A 19731-nucleotide genomic window follows, 5' to 3' on the forward strand; every position below is an offset into this window, starting at 1 on the left:
GAGCTAGCGTGTTAGTTAATGAGTACGATTCAAAGGAAAGTGTGTGCAGAAATTGCTCAGTCAATCCATTTATTACCACCAGGTCTTGAGAAGTCGTCGACTACAGTATGCTACAGTGCAGACGTCTGAGTGTTCTGGTTCGGTTTAATTTTGCCTGGAGAAGCAGCAAGACAGAATTCTGTTGTAGCAAGACAACGCTGGCTGAAAATAAAAAAAAGGACCATTTACAAAATGGAGGAATGGCGTCTGCTGTGAATTAAACGCTTTTTTTGTTTGTTTCTTTTATCTTGTGGGATTAACGCTGCGGACTCTCAGATGATTTTCGGTGTTTGTGGAAGGCAGAGGTTGTAGTAGGCATTCTGATCCCAGAATTCCGGTCCCTTCCATCCACACCAGCCCTGTACACACACACACACACACACACACACACACACACACACACACACACACACGCAGTATTTTACAGATAAATCAAACGTTATAGTGAAACTGTCAGTAGAGGTGATGCTGTTTCCGGCATGCCGGTACAAGCGCATGGTTTCATCTGTTATCATTCACACACACAGCTCGAACAAAATGACACCCAGTGAAGGTTTTCGGTGTGGTCCCCCAACCACCCAGGTCTAAACCCAGGTCATGGTTGAGTAATCACTCAACTCAAAATATTTCCCAAATTTATTCATTTCTTGATAAAAAGGTTCCGTTTCCTTTCCAGATCACTGAGCTGTGAAAATACCAGAGGAATTAAATGCAGCTAATTTCTCACAGGATTGACGGGGTTAATTTCTGAAAAGGAAGTGTGATTACAGGATGTGTGTACAGGGTGCATGAAGACTTTTTTTTTTTTTTATGTGATGGAAGATGATGTGTCAGATTAAATTTCCCCTTTTGGCTCATATTTTGGTGGACGTGCACACTGAGTAAAAAGGCAGCTGATTAAAATGTAAGTACATTTTTTAAAGTTGTCGTTTGATTGTCATTGGTTTGATTAGAACGGAGTAGGTTGAGGTATTTTTCGAAGGTAGGTTCAATATGATTAATGGCAAAACAATCCACAGGCTATGTTGTAACTAAAATGACCCAAAGCAACAGGAAATTATTCAAAATAAGTTATAATTGACCCAAGGGAACAAAATGACATAACCCAAGGTAACCCAAAACCAAGGGAACAAAACGACAAACAAAATGATTAAACTAGAAGGCAACGCAAACGACCTACTTTAACGAGAAGGTGAAACGAACAAAAACGACCTACTCTAGACAAAAAACAGGCGAAAGTAACAAAAACGAACTCCAACCAGTAACACTGTCGATCTGTGAACGCATGGATTCATTTGAATCAACTAGAATGTGTTGCTTTCAGCCCCGAAACTTCCTGGTGTTTTCTCAGCTTATGATCAGGACGAAACAAAAACACGACTCGGAAATTCTTGAACGTAACCAGACTCAGTGTGCTGATTGGCTGGCCATGCTGTCAGTCATACCTTATCAGTGATGGTCTGTATGTCCTCTCCTCCTGTGTAGTGTGGATCGAGGATGAGGAAGCGGATCTGTCCGCTGGTCTCGCTCCAGGCCACGCCGAGGATGGTGTGTGCCAAGACGCCCCCTCCTTTTGGCATGGACAAAAGAAAAAAAAAACAGATGTAAAATGTATCAACTTATTACGTACGCATTAAGTTATAAGTAAAATGAAGCAGCTCGAGTATTAAGTATGACTCCGTAAAGCAACAAATCTAAATGATCAGCTTTAATGATTCCGCAGTCCAAATTAGTTCCTTCTTTCAGTTTGTTCCCATTTCCTGTTTATCTCATGTCTTATCCGGTCATATACGACTTCAGTAAATGTGTGAAGAGTTATTGTGAAGAAAATAGAGCTTGGAAGGAAGTAGCAGAGTCCATCGGTGCTCCTGGTGAGCTCGCTTTGCTAACCTGCGACTCCACTGGACAGCGTACGCTCACAAGCGTCCCCGCAAGAAAGATAAGCAAGACTCGTCACTTGCTAGTGCAAACCTTGGGTTGATCAACAATTAGCATTAAGAATTAGAACGTAGAGACACTTGACTCACCGATCATGATGGGTGTGCCCTCAGTCTGGAAGTGATTGGCCAGCTCTCGGCCTTTGGAAGCCAGCTCAGATCCACGACTACATCAAGAGAAGAAATTCACTAAATACTCAAATCAAACAAAAAAAAATAAAAAAAATCTGTTTTTGAATCCAGGGCTACCTTTAACAGTCTCCAAAAACATAAACAATACACATATTAAAGCCTGGAGTCTAATCTAAAGATAAACTACTGCTTATAAACTATTAAAGTGATGTCATCCAATCATGCTTGTGATTGGTCGATCAAATCAAACGTCGTCTCCGCCCATGTTTAGTAGGGACGTCCTTCATTGTCATACTGTTGCAAGTTTGCTAAGTGCAGCTGTATGCCACCAAAATAGATCTATAATGGTAACACACACACACACACACACACACACACACACACACACACATACACACACATACACACACACACACACACACACACGCAGGTGATGTACCTGACGAACAGGATCTTCGAGTTGACTCCCAGCAGCTGGTTGAGCACAGCCTGCACCTCGATGGAGCCGATCCACTGACGAGAACCCAAAAAGGAAGGTTCCTTATCGCCTACGTCCACCAGAGCCTGAACACACACACACAGAGTGTAAATGAATAAATAAGCCACCATAAAACCATAAACACCAAATAGTCACTGTCATGACAATGTATAATACATTGAGCGAGTCAAAAATACGCGATTATAGAAAGATCGTCCGCTTCTAACAATGTGTGTGTGTACCTGTTGTATCTGCTTGTGTGTGGGGACGGTTCTCTCGGTGTAGCCTTGCTGCTGGAACCAGGAGCAGATGGTCTGCAGCGAGCGGTATGCACAGCCCCACCCGTTATCATCCACCCGGTCCTGCATGTAGTGATGATAACTGTACACGCCACGCACCACGTACAACTGGAGGGCAAAAACAGAGAGAAATGGGAGGGTGGGCGGTATTTTTGTGTAGGATAGTTCAGTCTACGGTTAGCGCGCTAATGTTTAAATTTTACGGCGTGACGTCACCTTGGCGTCCTCTATACTGGGAGCGTTGAGGTGTGTGTGTGGACTGCGCAGGTAACCATCTTTATAGGGCTCGCCCGGGAAGTGGAAGGCGTTGGCGCGCCGGAAATACGGCCGGTCGCGGGGCAAGTCGTGCTTCCTGTGCAGCTCCTGTGTTTGATACGCATTGCAAAATGATATTATTTTATATTATATATAGGCAAAAGTATCAAAACTAAATGCTCTAAACTAAAAAACAAAAGGTGAAAGTATCATAAATGACCTGATCTAAACAAAAACCAAGACAAACGCATATATAATCGCACCTTAAATATGGGGGTTATATACCAGTGTGTGTGTGTGTGTGTGTGTGTCTTGCCTCTCTGACAGACAGCAGCTGATCGTCTGTTACTGCAGCAGGGTAAATAACAGTGAACAGGCGGTCAGACGCAGGCAGCTGAAAGTGAAAAGGCTCAGGAAGGGGCAGAGATTTGTCCTTCCTGTATTTAAGCACCGTTTGCTCCATGTCTGAGAGCTGAGCGTGCAGCGCCGCCACCAGGCCAGAGCACACACTGCAAGAGACAGACAGAAATATCAGGATCAGAAGAGATGCATACTATCCCAATTTCCACATTTATACCTTCAGTATTGGATCGCTGGAGAGACCAGGACTGATATTCATTTTAAAAGAAAATTTTATTTAAAAAAAAAATATATATATATTTTCCGCTCACAAGCCGAGCGTGTCATGGCCGCCTGCGTTGATCACACAGTCCATGCAAAGAGGCATCATCACACACTGCTGTTTCTTCGTTACCCTACACAGACTCAGTGCACCGCCGCTTCCCGACTCGGTGACCTCCATCAACAGTTTCAGGTTCACCGTGATCTAAAAAAAAAAAAACACACGAAGACCAACATGGAGAAACATTTCCCTGGTTTTGGCATGTGATAGAATAAGCATGGACATGTACAGAGTTCCTGAAAAGGTTCCTTTTGTGGAAACACTTGAGCTTTAGGCTCCGCAGCAGGCACCAAGAACCTTTTTATTTATTTATTTTTTTAAAGTTCACCTTCTAGAGGAGGTTTTGTGAATCAGGAGATGTTGAGGTAGAGCTTGCTACACAGCATGTGATAGAGATGTATACTCACAGGACTGGCATCTTTCTTATCCCTCCTTTTTGAGGACTTCCTGTTTGGCCCATCTTCCAGGCTGTCAAACAAAATGCGACAACGCCTAACGCAACAGCTTTGACCTCGGACGCCGCAACAAAATCATCACCTGGCCTTACCGCCAAGCCAGTCAAATGATACACACATATAAATACATCAGACCCGACACTGGGGACTCACTCTATGTGCTGCTGGACGTCTCTGCACGGCGTTCGCTCACTCAGACTCTCCACTGTGGAGTGACAAGACTTGTTAGGCCACAGCAGGATGGGGCTGTTACACACCATAAACACCAGACTCTCCGATGATATTCTGGAGCGGAGAACCCGGAAGGCTTTAGAGATGGCGTTCTGTCCGTGGGCTTCTAAAGAAATGAAAGAGAGAATACGTACATGCTGTTCAAGTTACCATTACTAGTCATGCTGCATTATATTATATTACAGTGTGTTTGAGTCAGAGTAATTACGGTAATGCCTGTGGGTTACTTGCCACCTTTTTACGGATTGAAACAGCAGCTAGACTGAAGTCATTTTAGAATATTACCAAAAAGTATGATCTTACAGGAACTGTCTTTAACGGTATCGCTAGTTGAGATTAGAGTCACTTATCCCGGTATACCGTTGTACCGTTATGTCAACAAGCCGATATCATTTAAGCATGGAAACTTTACCATTGGAGCTGTCAAGCTGGCAGGAAAACTCCAAAACACCCTTTAGTCGGAAAATAAAGTTGTTATTTTCTGTCAGCACCTGATAAAATACAAAAAGAGACATGAATACAACTGGAGTTACCTGTTACAGCTGGTAAAAACAAAGCGTGTACTACAGCAAACACGGAGGCGCTCAAACGGCTCTATAGTGAACACAACCTTCCCTAGATAGTGTGCATACGCGGTTAACTTTAAACCCTGTATAGTGCACATATATAGGAAGTAGCCCGCTATTTGTACTTCAGCCCACGTAATAGCGTTAATCACACACGAAACACGCCATTCAGTTCACATATGCGCATTAAATGTTTATAAACCGTCTCTCATTTGCATCAAAAACATATTACATACCATTTTTGTGTGCTAAAATCTCCAAGACTAGCACAACCGTGGTCCTCAGGAAGCGGCCATTACGAATGACGTAGCCCAACAAGAGCAATGGCGGCTTCTTCCGGGTTAGTGAACTACTCATGAATATTCATTGCGGAGAGCGCAATACGGAAAGGTGATTGGCTGAGGAGACATGTCGAAAGACGACGTGACTGACTGACTGCCTGTTTTAAAATTAAAGTACGTTGTACATTTTGTCCACTTATACAAGCGTTTAGTATAGTTTTAGGAAAATCTATTAAACAAGTTAGTTCCTGTTCTCACTTGTGTAATATATTTAGTTTTTAAAAAAAGTCAAGAAAGGCAGCAAAACAGTCCGTCTGGAGTATTATTTTTTAATTAAAAATGATTTCATCACCAGGATGATTTAAATATATTACAACTAATTAATGATGCATTCACACACACAAAAAAAGGAAAACTGATTATGTAGTTTCCCTACAGTAATACTGCATATTCATAAAGCGGAAATAATAACACTTCAATCTTCAACATGCTCACATCTCACACTGGAAGACTCACACACACTCTCTGAACCACTCACACACTTATACACTCACAAACTCAAACACTCACGGCCACACTCTCACACGCACTCGCGCAAACATTCTGACAAATTTTGAGACACTCAAGCACACACACAAGGACTTTCTCTCCATCAAGCAATCTCAGAGTCACATTCTGTCTCACACACACACACACATTCTTACAGTAGGCTCATACCCTCACACACTCTCACATACTTTCTATCTCTTTTACACATACTTGCACACACTCTCAGACACATTCTGATCAGATTTCCTCTGATGTCCTGCTGGAGATGGACTTGTTTGAAATGGGCTGATCTCCGTTTCGGCCTCTTCCTGTTTGAAGTGAGTGATCTTCTCTTCTCCTCCTGCACACCACAAGCACAAAACAATCACAGCACACGTGAGAGAAGCGGCCCTTCGGGATCAAACCCCAGAACCTTCAGGAACTACTGAACCTCCATCACGTTCCTAACACAAACTGGTCCAGGTGGAGTGAATAGTGTAAAATAAACACCTGCAGGGCTGAGAGATGCGGCGCTTCCTGGAGCCTCACTCACGATGTCCTTCTCCTCAGGTTCCTCCTGTAGTGTGTGCAGAGAGAGAGAGAGAGAGGGAAAGATAGAGAGAGAGAGAGAGAGAGATGTACACAATGTCGTTATGGATCCAGTGGAATTCAGCGTGACTGGTGAAACATGTGTTTATGTAGGAACACACCTTCAGGTCAGCGTGTGAAGCTGTGAAGCAGGACAGTTTCTTCTCACTCCATGTAAACACACTGGGAGCTGTGGATTTCATCCCGCCCACAAAGTGACAGCTGCAGATCCTCGAGTTTTCGTTGGAACAGTCCGGAGGACGCCTACGACCCGGGGGCACACACACAAAACCGATCTGTTAACAGCTTTACCTCTGACTGTTACACACTGGAGACTCCAGAATATCACCCAACATCACTATGTATATCGGTTCGGTCCCAAATAGAGTCCTACTTCATCTGCAAGCGCACTAGTTAGTTGACTATGTAGTGTGTCGCATATTAAGAAAGAGCACTAGATTGCCATTTAATTAGTTAAATCTCATATAGTTTTCTGCTCCTTATATAAATGCGCTGGAAAATAGAACGTTGTTCCTAGTGGTGGTTTTATATAATATACCATCCAGTAAGGAACTATTTACAACTTCATTCCTCATCTTCACATATAAAAGCACATCGAACGAAGGTCTAGGATCCACCGTTCCACCCTACGTAGTGCACTACACATCTAAAATATTTGTTCAAACCCATAACATCACTAGCTAGGCGTACAAGTGGTGGCTGTATCCCAAATCAATCCCTACTCCTTATAAAGGTGCACTTAATATAATATAATATAATATAATATAATATAATATTTAACAATAAAGATCCATTGATGAAATGGATGGATAACAGGGTAGAGATCACTTTCCTGTAATGACTGACAAAGTGCACTAGGTAGAGTAGAGTGTATTATATACCCTAAGTAGTGCACACATATTAGGATACAGCCTGAAAGACGTGTTAGCAGTCTTAAACGAGAATATAAATGTTGAGTTTTCAATACAATGAATCATAGAAATGATTTAATTTTGTTTTCAAACATTATTAATGTATTTTAATGTTCCTAATTTTAAATGCACTTTTAGAGAAAGGATCATTTTGGACACTCTGTCCTGCGACAAAGTTTATACCGCTGTAGTAATCCGTGTCAAACCATCATATCACTCACCAGGTACATGACAGTGGCTCAATCCAAAATGTCCACCCTTCCCTGGACACGCACACTACACACGACCGCTCCTGCAGCCTACCTAGCGCACTTCCGCTCGGTTTGGGACTAACCCTGGCTCAATCACACAGGAAAGTGAATCAAAAGAAAGCACGAACCCGCAGAGCTGCTCCCATTTCCGCCTCGTTCGGATGTTGGAGGGCAAACGGAAAAAACTGCACTGGTTTTTACTGTAACTGTGGTCACATTCCGCGACAAAACACTGAACCATTTCTCACAAACAGCCTGATAATCATCATAATAATCATAATAATATCAATATCCGGAGCAGGAACACTTCTTCGTAGGTGTAAATAGGGAGGTGTAAAGGTATACGATGCGCCACACCGCCACCTGCCGGTTCGGAGGAAACACATAAGCGAATTATTTTTTTTTTCTTTTTCTTCTTAATTGTTAAGTCTAAATTTTTTTCATTTGAATAAAACAAAAAAGAACATTCTTGTCAATATCTTACCAGGTGGATAAGTGTAACTTCACCCATCAATGCTTTAATTTCCGTATTAATGAGCAAAAGGTGCCAAAAACTAATGAATAATAATGGATAATAATTCTACTTACTTTTTATTTATGAGGATTTTTAATGGGTCATTTTCTATTGACATTCCACTGTGTTCCTTTTTTAGATAAATCCATTTTTTAAAATATATTTTCACTGAAACTAAATGTAAAAACTTGTGATAAATCTGATAAATCTATCTGTCTGATTATACTGCAGTTATTCCTGAACCCGCATTTATTTCATTTTAAAATCGATTAGTAAACAAACCAGGCTACAATAAACTTCATATGTGTTTACCAAGACATAGAATATAGCATAAATATACCCTTCGTATACACCAGAATGGTTCAAAAAGTCCCAGTTATGTCCCTTAAATGAATTTTAAAGGTACACTCACATTCTCACAGGAAAATAACTACTCTTGACCCTACTATTTCAGTGATATGTATACATTTATTTATGTATACACATATTTATACAAAGTATAACTAAGTACCCTTATATAAGAGGGAAAGATGTGGGGATATATCTTTTAGTAATGAAGTTCATCAGGGTAAAAGTTGGGCTAATCACAACACATTTATCAAAAGATACATGATTGTTTGATTGTCTTTGCACAAAATGGCTGCCCGTTAATCCTGCTAATAATAAAGCGTTCTTTTATTCCACAGCCTGGAGAATGAATCCTGTATGAAAATCGTAATGATTAGGTGTATCGAAAAAATGCTAATGTTGCTACTAATACACTGAAGCTAGTAGCGGAGAGTTTTATAACATCGTTAGCGAAATGTGTCACTGGACTGGAGGGTAATTTACAGGAAATTTTACTTCTTCGATTCGGATCGGTTGGAATCTATTGATTCGTTTCCCATGACTGTGTAATTCGGATGTGAGGCAAATCACAGGTTTATATATATATATATATATATATATATATATATATATATATATATATATATATATATATATATATATATATAAATGCTCTTGCTGATGTTAGTTATTGTTTTTATAGCAACAGCTCATGCTCGGGGACTCGCATGGCGGACGATCCACATCACTCGTTTTCCGTGAGGAGATTTATTTAACATTCATGGAAGGAGTCTCCAGTGTCAGCACAATCCTAACAGTCAGGACAGAGAGTTTCTGACGTTTCTTGCACACCCGTTATATTTTATTCCTCAAATCAACTGACACTGGGAGAACGAAATAGTCCTCTCTTTTATCTAACGCAAACAATTGATCCTTGAGAATATATTTAAAGCATATTCATATTAAAACACTCTTAGCAATATTTTTTATTCAAAAACGGCCACTCTTTTTAACGCTCGCTTAAAGCAACGGCTCATTCAGAACGTATTGCTAACGTTAATTCTGTGTATAATCCGTTCGCTGCTGATCAGTCTATCAGTTAAATTATGGTAAATGGTGGATATTTTCTTTCAGCATAATGCGACTGAGACAAATATCTGTCGTATTCTAATAGAAAATCTACCAGGTTAATAATCACACAGTTGTTCATTTCATTTTATTTAAATATTTATCCACAATAGCTTATTCCTAGAGTGTGTGTAAAGCACAGTGTAAACACGTTTCAAAACCCACAAATAAACTAACATTCAATGCAATCAACATCCTGCGGTGTTTCCTCAATAAATCACCATACCGGTTGCGTATGTGTATGAAGTGAGTGCAGTTGTAAGTGAGTATCGTTTTTTTTATTATTATTAATATTTTAGAATATTTGGATGTGAGTGTGTGTTTGTGTGTGTGTGTGCGTGTGTAGTATCTACAGGTCTGGGCTTTCGGGAGGTTTTGCGCGAGCATGTGCGTGAGTTTCGCAGTAGATCTCGTCATCTATGAAAAAGTAGCCTTTTTGCTTCAGGTTCTCCTCACAGTCCGAGCAGACGAAACAGCCAGGGTGCCGAAACTTATCTTGAACTTTCACTACCATCCCACTGAGAGAGAGAGAGAGAGGAAGAAAGAGAGAAAGAGAGAGAGGAAGAGAGAAAGACAAAGAACATTTATTCACGTGCCTCTGTTTTAGTTCTAGTCCTGTTTCCGCGCCTCGTTGCCCTAATGTGTTCACCTGTTCCGTGTCATCGAGTAATTTTATCCACTCGTACTGTGCTGTATCCTTGCGAATTCTTGTGAGTTGTACGATTCAGTTCTAAACCGTATTTTTTGTGTCCGACGTTTATTCCGGTTTTCCGTCTCGTTACCGTATTATCGTTACTAATTTGATGCGTGTGGATATATGCACACACGCTACGATTCCTGGATTTTCCCAAATAAAACCCACGCCGAGTATACACACTTGCATCCTTCATGTTACACTTCACCTTTATGACTACTTTATAACAGCCTTTATAACCCTCATAGCAGCCCGGATTGGATGCTGAATGATGTAATACACATTAATATTCTGAAAATATTGCTGCAGGATACGCAGACAGTTACATTTCTGACTTTTTTGAGGATAGATTTCTGACTGTTCATGCACAACACGACTTCCAGATGATCTTCCAAGCTGTGGATTCCTCTGACACACTCACACTATGCCGTTACCACACTTGTCACACATGGGCAGTTTGTGCAAGTTTCCTCCAGGCGAGAGAGGCTTAGTGATGGGCGCTTGCACCGACTTCGTCACGACTGGAAGTGTTCCTGTCAATCAGAGAAACGTCAAACGTTTCCATCAATCGAGATGATGATGGACTGCTGTACTGAGGGAATGTAAGTGTGTGTGTATTTGTGTGTGTGTGTGTGTGTGTGTCGTACCCTCACTGTTGATGTAATCCTGTAAGGCTTTGAAGGATCCTGATTGGCGGGGTTCATGAGGCTCCGTCTCTCCCTCTTCCTTCTGTAGCATGCGGTATACATCTGATTCTTCTATAGACGTGAGCGTCCTGGGACTACACACACACACACACACACACACACACACTTATCATCATCATCACATACTCTATTAGGTCAAGGTCCTCTGCTTTGACTTCATCTGTTTTGTGTTGAGCCGAACTGTTCACGTGTTTTATTCTGGGTCACTCAGCGTACGTGTGTGTGTGTGTGTGTGTGTGTGTGTGTGTGTGTGTGTGCATTCCTTTGTCATAAAGTTCACCTGACTGTAAGAGACATATCCCCACAGTCCATTCCTGAGCTGTTCTGTTAGCCATCATTCTCTAACACACCTCATATATCTGTGGTTCTAATGTGAGCCACATGATGGACTGTGTGTCCCTGAGACGACCTGCGTCACACTCCGGCAAGCAGAACGAGTCACCGTCAAGTCCCACTGAAGGAGGCGTGGCCTCTTTGTCTGTCAGTCTCATTGAAGAAGGCACAGTTTTTGTGTTTTTCAGTCTTAGTGAAGGAGGTGTGTCCTTTGTGTCTGTCAGACTTAGTGAAGGAGGTGTGACCACTTTGTCTGTCAGTCTCAGTGACGGAGGCGTGGCCTCTGAGTCTGCCAGTCTTAGAGAAGGAGGTTTGGCCTCGGTGTCTGTCGGTCTCAGTGAAGGAGGTGTGGCCTCTGAGTCTGCCAGTCTTAGAGAAGGAGGTTTGGCCTCGGTGTCTGTCGGTCTCAGTGACGGAGGCGTGGCCTCTGAGACTGCCAGTCTTAGAGAAGGAGGTTTGGCCTCTGTGTCTGTCGGTCTCAGTGAAGGAGGCGTGGCCTCTGAGTCTGCCAGTCTTAGAGAAGGAGGTTTGGCCTCTGTGTCTGTTGGTCTCAGTGAAGGAGGCGTGGCCTCGGAGTCTGTCAGTCTCAGTGAAGGAGGCGTGGCCTCATTACGTTGTTTGGTCTGTAGTTTCTTCTTTCTCTCATAACGTAGTCTGTACTTAAGTCACTTGGTCTTACATGGTTTGGCCATATTTATCATCTGCTTCATCCTTCTGTCATTATGTACTTTTGGAAATCTGTCATTATGTAGTTTCGTCTTATTTCACTGTGTAGTTTCAACTTAAATACATCTCTTATACTGTTCTGGAGAGAACATTTTGTGACTAATTGTGGCTCAGACCTGAAAAGCTTCCTTCCGCACTCACCTCTCTGGCTTGCTCTGTATTAGGCCTCTGAGCTGCCCCTGTAAGGCATCCTGGATATTGCCCGAAGAATAAAGACCAATGGGAGAGTTGTAGGCGGAGCTGACCACCTGTCGCTTGTCGTCAATGTTGGCCGCCGCCACAAAGGGCGCGGCTCTCCGGTTATGGCCCGTGCCTATTGGCCTGTACTCCTACCGTAGAAAACGAAAGACGCTTACCATTGTTGCACAGTGCATAGAAAGTAATGCTAATATGTACACAGTATACGTGGTTATGAGCATTGCACTGACCTGTCTCTCTGCCTCCAGGTTCATTTTAAACGGATGCGCTCTGCCGTCTTCTCTTACTCGAGGTGTCCACAGTTTGGTTTCTGGCCTGTAACAAAAAAAAGATATAGTTGGTCCACTGATTGGTTTATTTCCCTGAAACAAAGTGTAGCATGACCTCTGACCTCTGGACGGTTAAGCTGAGCTGTCGTGTGGCCTGCTTTATGCGAGTCTGAGCTTCACAGTGCATCATGTTGCTGGTGGAGATGCCATCTATAGCCAGGATAATATCACCAGGAGAGAGGTCTACCATGGAGGCCTTGCTGCCTGCAGATATCTGAGCAGAGATAATAAAGACGCTCGACATTTTTAAGTAGACAACTTCACATTTATAAGAACATCCTGCCTGAAACAGTGATGCGGAACCGGATGATCTGACTCGCTGAAAAGACCCGGAATCAGCGCAGGGTATTCCTTCCCTAATCTAATCCCGCTCCCTGCTCAAGTTACACACATAAAACAAGGCCATGGAACACTCTTGTGTTTATTAGACACGTTAACGAGTGCAGCCGGTTCGTGTTTAAACACACGTCAAGAAGAAAAAGAACAACGGAGAGGATCATAACTGAAACGTTAGCCAAAGACTCGCTGTCGCTTGTCGGGGGAGATTAAGAACTATATAAGGTATAAAACACTTCAGGGCGTGCTGTTATAGGAAAATAATCAACGATGTGGTGGTGCGATGAAGCGCAGGTTTTATACCACAGAACAAATGGACGTCTCTATTGATTAAAGAATGACTTTTTATCCATTTATAGTCACGGTTAATGGCGTGAACCAAGTTAGATCCCGTTCTCACGTACGTTAGAGCAGCTATGAAGACTCGTTCCCTCGTTATTCTCTCGATTTTTCTTTCTGCGCACCAGATGAAGTCATACAGCGATGTTTGGATTGTGTACAGTACCAGCTTGCACTTGAGAAGTGGTGTTTGGAGGGTATGGGATGGAGGTCATAATAGAATAATGGTGTTTAAATGCTTAATTAGTACAAACAAGATCTCTAAAGGAGTTTTATATATATATATATATATATAAAATAAAAGTCCCGTGGCTCCTGTGTATGAGTCTTAGAGCGCAGACTGAGCCAGAGAATGTGTGTATGGGAGACTCGTGTGTGTGTGTGTGTGTGTGTGTGTGTGTGTGTGTGTGTGTGTGTGTGTGGATTCTTTCCCCTGCTGGTATGTGCACTTGTGTAAACTGTTTTTTCCACAGTAAACAGGATAACAATCTCCAGGCGAACCCTGCGAGTGCGCTGATATCTGCTCTCGCGTCACATGCATGTGCACTGCATTACGTGACTTAAGCACACAGGCACGTATATACGCATTAACCTGTTAAAAGGCACACACGATTTCGGTTTAGATCCCATTATTCACTCCTACTCCTGAGTTTGCGGCTTCCCCTGCTCTGGTTTATTAATATCGCTGGGCCGGATCATGATCTCATCGCATCACGCACTGATATAGAGTACGGCCCTGAAAACCACACGTTGATCCGAGTAAATCTGATCTGAGATCTGATCTTCTTGAAGACTAAAAGAATAAAACACACCGTATGACGCTGTTATAGTCAAATAATCCAGTGAAGAGGTGGTGTGACCAAGCGGAGATACTGTTACCACCCTGGAGTTGATTCTTTTCCCATGACAGCACACCCTGAAGTGTTTTATTCCCCGTGCACCACGACGACTACGATTTATTGCTTATTAAAGAACGCGTCGTACTTTCTATCCGTTCACAGTGCTTCAAGTTCCGTGAGAAACCGCAAAGCGTGAACTCCCCTGTCCTTAAAGCTACAGCTTTACTTCGGACTGATACAAAGCGCTGACGCTGGAGACTCCTTTTTTCGTAAACGCTAAACAAACCTCTCCTTACTGAAAACATCACCGCGTCGACGCTCACACTACGATTTTTTATCCATCCGTTCACGTGAAGGATCCGACGTCCGAAGTCGCTGTATCTGAACGAGCCGTTACTATAGGAACGGTAAGGTATCGGAACGAGCGCTTTCATACAAACGTTAGAGAAAACGAATCGACACCTTCCGACCAATCAGAATCGTAAATTCATGAGCGCTATACACAGTCGAAGATAGTTGGGAATCTCGATACCGATGTTTTAGCTATTAGCATGCCTTTTCAAAATGGAGGTCAAACGAACGGTTTCAGTGGTCCGTTGTACTCATTGCGACAATTAGCTTCACATCTCTGATTGATGGTTATACTGTTTACATTATTATTATTTTTTTTTTTATAATAAGTGGGAATTTTAGGAAGATATGGATTCACCGCATAATTACGGCTATAAATCTGACCCACTGACAAGCATGTGAAGGCAGCAGAGCTACAAACGGCTCTGAGGAATTACGGAAGGATGAATAACGAAATATTTACCAAAAGGCACCAAAAAGAAATAAAAAGGGAATCACTCCATCCTCCTTCCAGACCCCGTGTGAACTCGAGGAAACACACTGAGATTCTCATAAGAGGGCGTTCACTGAATGCTAGGAATAGCATCTGTAGCCAAAACTCATGGGACTGATATAAAACATGTCACGAAATTAAACAGACTTTAATAAGACTGTAAGACTGAGAGACTGTAGTACATGCACGAAAAGAAGACCCTTTAAACCCTTTAGGTTTAGAAAGAACTAGATTTACAGCACTGTATCGAGTTAGCAAGCTGATATCAACAAGGGAGATGAGGAATTTCGACAAAAATAAAGAAGAATCACACAGCACTTGTGGAAAGAAAAAAAAAAGTTGTCTTGGCTGACAGAAATGACCAGAAAAACTGCTCATTAGCTCAGCTGACAGAACGCTTCGTATGCCCGAATGCTAGCTAGCTAGCTAATAGTGCGATATGCTAGTTAACAGCGCTACCTATATGGGCTGAGGAATTTCTGAAGAAATTTTTACTAAATGATAAACTAAATCTTTAACTTGCAAAGTAATTGATTACAGTCAGCTACTGACTCTGGAGTACTTTCTGAAGTATTAGCGCTAAGCTAAAACTAGTTCTGGAATGCTAATAACATTTAAAAATAAAATAAAAAGAGAGGCCGTAAAAACATATTTTATAGAAAATTAAAATGCCTGGTAGTATAATGTGATCTTACGAAGTCAGGTGTATCGTCTTGTTTTTTTTTGGTTTTTTTCCTTAAGCAGAGAGAATTTACAAAAGCAACGTAGCTGTTAGCGCTACTTCGATCTCTAGATATGTTTGAAATGGTGCCCTACTCCTAGGGAACTACTTATTCCCTACAGAGAAAAAAAAATAATAATCACGATCACCACCTAGCACACTAATATAAAGAAACAAATCCACGAATTAGCTCCGTAGACGACAGAATTCGCTGATTATTCGGTAGCGATAGTCACATGGCGTCTCACCGTAATCAGCTCCACTGTGGACGTGTCCCAATCCACTCCCTGGTCACTATATAGGCTAGATAAACATCCTGATTGTCTCACCGTCACAAATGACCAGAAAAAGACCATCACAAACGTCTCACAAACCACATTCCTTATTCACCATATACCTCGCGTAAACACTACCGTGAGTCTAATGAGGATGTGTCCCGAATCATACTGTTTCACTGAACAGTTCACATAAAGACCATCACAAATGTCTCACAATCATCAGTCCACTGTGGGCGTGTCCTAAACAACACACCCTATTCCCTACATACTTCACAAACACACATTCGTGAATGCGCTTGTGTGTCAATTCACACTGTATTCACTACATACAGGCCTCAGACACAACTATGAATGCTTCACATGTTTGTCATCAGTCCACTGTAGAAACATCTAGAGAGACACATCTGACCAGTTAGACCTGCGTCTCAATTAGTTACGCCTCGTGATATCTGGACGTGTCCCAAATCACACCTTGTGCTCTGAATAGGCCAGATGAAAGCCATCGTGAAGGCGTTTTCTTCAGGGCTCCGTGGACGCGTCCCTGACCATTATTCAGTACTATATAGATCTCATAAGTGTGTGTGTCCGTAATCACACCTTGTTGTGTAAATATTCCACATACAGAGCATCAGTTTGGACAACGGTTCAACTCTCGTCACACTTTCTATCAGAGTTACGTCTTTAATGAATCTACAGAACAACTGTTCTGTGTGAGAGAGAGAAAGACAAAGCGAGAGAGAGAGAGACAGAGCTGGAGGACTTTTTGACCAAACATGGCCGTCTGTCTCTGAGCTGAAACGCAGGACGTGTGGAGCGATCTTACTGAGAGCCAAAGCTCATTTGAGCAGAACTACAGCTGGGAAACTTCACGCAAAAACACTGCGATGTCCAAGTGTCCGTCTGTGGAGGAACCGCTTCAGCAGATCTCACTCATACACACACACACACACACACACACACACTTGTCCAGTCATGGAAAAATTAAAAGCATGGTAAACAGTCTGAATTCTTTGAGATTTTATAGCAAGCATGGAAGAATGGTATCAACAATTCCGTCCGTGGTATCAAAATATCACAGTATAAACATGTTTAAAGAACACTCTTTTTCTCGTTTATTAATAGATCATGTTTTACATTTTTTAATTGCTTTGATTAACATTTTCCACCTAGAAATATAACTCCCAGACCTTATTATAACTGTATGAAAATCTCCTCTTATAAACATGTACAGTCCCCTCTGAAACGATTGGAACAGCGAGGCCAATTCAATTGTTTTTTTCTTTCTGTAGACTGAAGACGTTTGGGTTTGAGATCAAAAGATGAATTCGAGAAGAGAGTTTATTTCCGCTATTATTTCCTGGTACTTATGTGCAGATGTATTAAACGATATAGAAGACTGCACATTTTGTATCAGACCACCCAACTTGTACGTGAGTACAAAATATTGGTGAATGACGGGTGTTTCTTGTTACCCAGGTGTGTTCTGTTAGACTGATTGTTTAAACAATAAATAGCTCTGAACATCTACTCTTCAGTTTTACCTGTGAATTTGTTGTTAAAAAGGATAAACCAACAACAAGACCAGAGAGCTGTCTATGGGAGAAAAGCGAGCCATATTGAAGCTGAGAAAAGAGGGGAAAGGAGGCATTACACAAACATTTGGCATAACCAATACAGCAATTTGGAATGACCACATAGTAGAGGATGTACCACAAGATACAAACCACTCATCAGCAGTAAAAATCAGAACGCCAGATTGGAATTCGCAAAGAAATACAGATATGCACCATAAAAGTTCTGAAACCAAAATGAACCTCTACCAAAGTGATGGAAAGGCCAACGTGTGGAGAAAGCAAGAAACATACGAGCTCATCTGTGAAACATGGTGGAGGTAGTGTCATGGCTTGGACTTTGCATGGCTGCTTCTGGAACATTCTCATTAATCTTTATTGATGATGGAAGTCATGATGGTAGCAGCAGAACGAACTCAGAAGTTTACACGGACATTCTGTCCGCCAATTTCCAGAGAAATCCATCCAAATGAATCAGGAGGAACTTCATCATGCAGCGAGACAACGATCCAACACACACTGCCACCTCAACACAGGACTTCATCGGGCGGAAACGGTGGAATTTTTTAGACTGGACAAGTCAATCAGCAGACTTTAAGCTAAACTCCGAAATCCTGAACTCTCGTCTCATATCCAGGTTTGATCTCAAACCTAAATGTCTTTGGTGTAAAGCACAAATGATCGAATGAACTGGCCGTGCTGTTCCAATACTTTCGGAGGGGACTGTAAATACACCGATCAGCCATAACATTTAAACCACTGACAGGTGAAGGGAATAATATTGATTATCTCATTAAAATGCCACAGTAAGATGTGGGATATATATATATATATATATATATATATATATATACATCTATAACAGTCAGTTCTCGAAGTTGACGTGCTGGAAATAGGAAAAATGGGCAAGCGTATGTATTCAGACATGCTGGGATGAATTCAAATCATGTAATAATTTCGGTTTTCTTGATGTTTGGGATACTACGCTGGTGACGAAATCTGAAATATGTCTGCTTTTACAGTTATCTTGAAATCATTTTGAAGCACAGGATCATCTGGGACGTCTTTGTTGAGGAAAGTTTTGTTCAGGTTCCACATCCATCAGGTCCATAAAAATCTCCATCGATCAGCGCTGTTTAGCTCAAACGAGCCGCAATAATCCGCTCCGGGAACAGGTGCGAGCGTTCCCAACGCTGCCTTCCTCATGAATGATTCACTGCTGAACTTTTAGCATCACACACACACTCTCTAAATTTAGTTTTGGCTTTTACAATTACAAGAAATCTATCCCGGACGCTGGGTCGGGTTCAAAACCGAGCCTCTTTTTTTAAAAAAAAATTCAGTCTTGTGTTCGAAGTGAGCACTCCTGAAGTGCACACTCGCTCTAACACTCGTTGTTGGACTTGTTGCAGGGACAAAGTGCACTTCCTGCTCCTGTGTATGTGTGTATGTGTGTGTGTGTGTGTGTGAGAGAGAGAGAGAGAGAGAGACACACACACACACACACATGCACTGAACTATATACACAGAGGCTCGAATGTTTCCACTTAGGTTATTATAGCATAAATTGGCTGTTACATGCTTATTTGAGCTAACACACACACACACACACACACACACACACACACACACACACACACACACACACATACGCTCACCTTGGCGATAGTGAGAGGTTGGTTGAAATCCTTTCCTCCAATCAGCCGGAAGCCCCATGGTGCCGGTCCATCCAGTATGACACTGTGTGCCATGTCCTTTGCAGTGTGTGTGTGTGTGTGTGTGTGTGTGTGTGTGTGTGTGTGTATAGAGTGTGTATCCTCAAGCAGAATGGAGCACTGTCCTGTGTTTAGGCTCTATTAACACAGGAAAAGACCCCACCTCCCAGGACGAGCTATTTGGGTAGATCATACATCTAAAACATTCTCTCTCTCTCTCTCTCTCTCTCTCTCTCTCTCTCTCTCTCTCTCTCTCCTCCTCTTCATTCTTATCATCCCTGATTCCTCACTTCCACTCCTCCTTAAGACCCGATAGTCCTGTGGTACTGACCAGAGATCAGTTCTGTAACTCTCAGAAAGCTTAAAACACCAATATGTGCAAACAAACATTTGTAACATTACTGATCTGAGATCAGTTATTCACCTTTCACCAGGCTCATATGCATGTGAATACAGGTAACACCACTGACCTGAGACC

General features: G+C 42.1%; 2 protein-coding genes across 2 annotated transcripts; both read right to left on the minus strand.

Moving 5' to 3' along the window:
• Positions 1-52: 52 nt before the first annotated feature.
• ufsp2 (ufm1-specific peptidase 2) lies at positions 53-5429 on the minus strand. The gene is made up of 12 exons (XM_017461495.3): positions 5311-5429; positions 4921-4999; positions 4431-4614; positions 4230-4290; positions 3812-3966; positions 3457-3649; positions 3102-3248; positions 2829-2993; positions 2548-2672; positions 2067-2143; positions 1485-1609; positions 53-398 (listed from the first exon to the last, which is right to left on the minus strand). The coding sequence occupies exons 1-12, from the start codon at positions 5311-5313 to the stop codon at positions 312-314; spliced, it is 1401 nt and encodes a 466-aa protein (XP_017316984.1). The 5' UTR covers positions 5314-5429; the 3' UTR covers positions 53-311.
• A 4263-nt stretch (positions 5430-9692) lies between these two features.
• On the minus strand, positions 9693-19361 carry pdlim3a (PDZ and LIM domain 3a). The gene is given in 7 exon segments (NM_001200547.1): positions 9693-10141; positions 10739-10850; positions 10965-11098; positions 12225-12412; positions 12512-12596; positions 12673-12824; positions 19197-19361. Coding segments are annotated over 7 exon segments (933 nt in total). The 5' UTR covers positions 19290-19361; the 3' UTR covers positions 9693-9972.
• Positions 19362-19731: the final 370 nt, after the last annotated feature.

This window comes from Ictalurus punctatus, chromosome 29 (assembly GCF_001660625.3).
Source record: "Ictalurus punctatus breed USDA103 chromosome 29, Coco_2.0, whole genome shotgun sequence".
Taxonomy (NCBI): domain Eukaryota; kingdom Metazoa; phylum Chordata; class Actinopteri; order Siluriformes; family Ictaluridae; genus Ictalurus; species Ictalurus punctatus.

Coding starts and splice junctions, on each gene's coding strand:
- ufsp2 (XM_017461495.3), bottom strand. Junction 2,994..3,101: donor CCAGTATAGAGGACGCCAAG/GTGACGTCACGC, acceptor TTTGCCCTCCAG/TTGTACGTGGTGCGTGGCGT. Junction 2,144..2,547: donor TCGAAGATCCTGTTCGTCAG/GTACATCACCTG, acceptor CTCTTGATGTAG/TCGTGGATCTGAGCTGGCTT.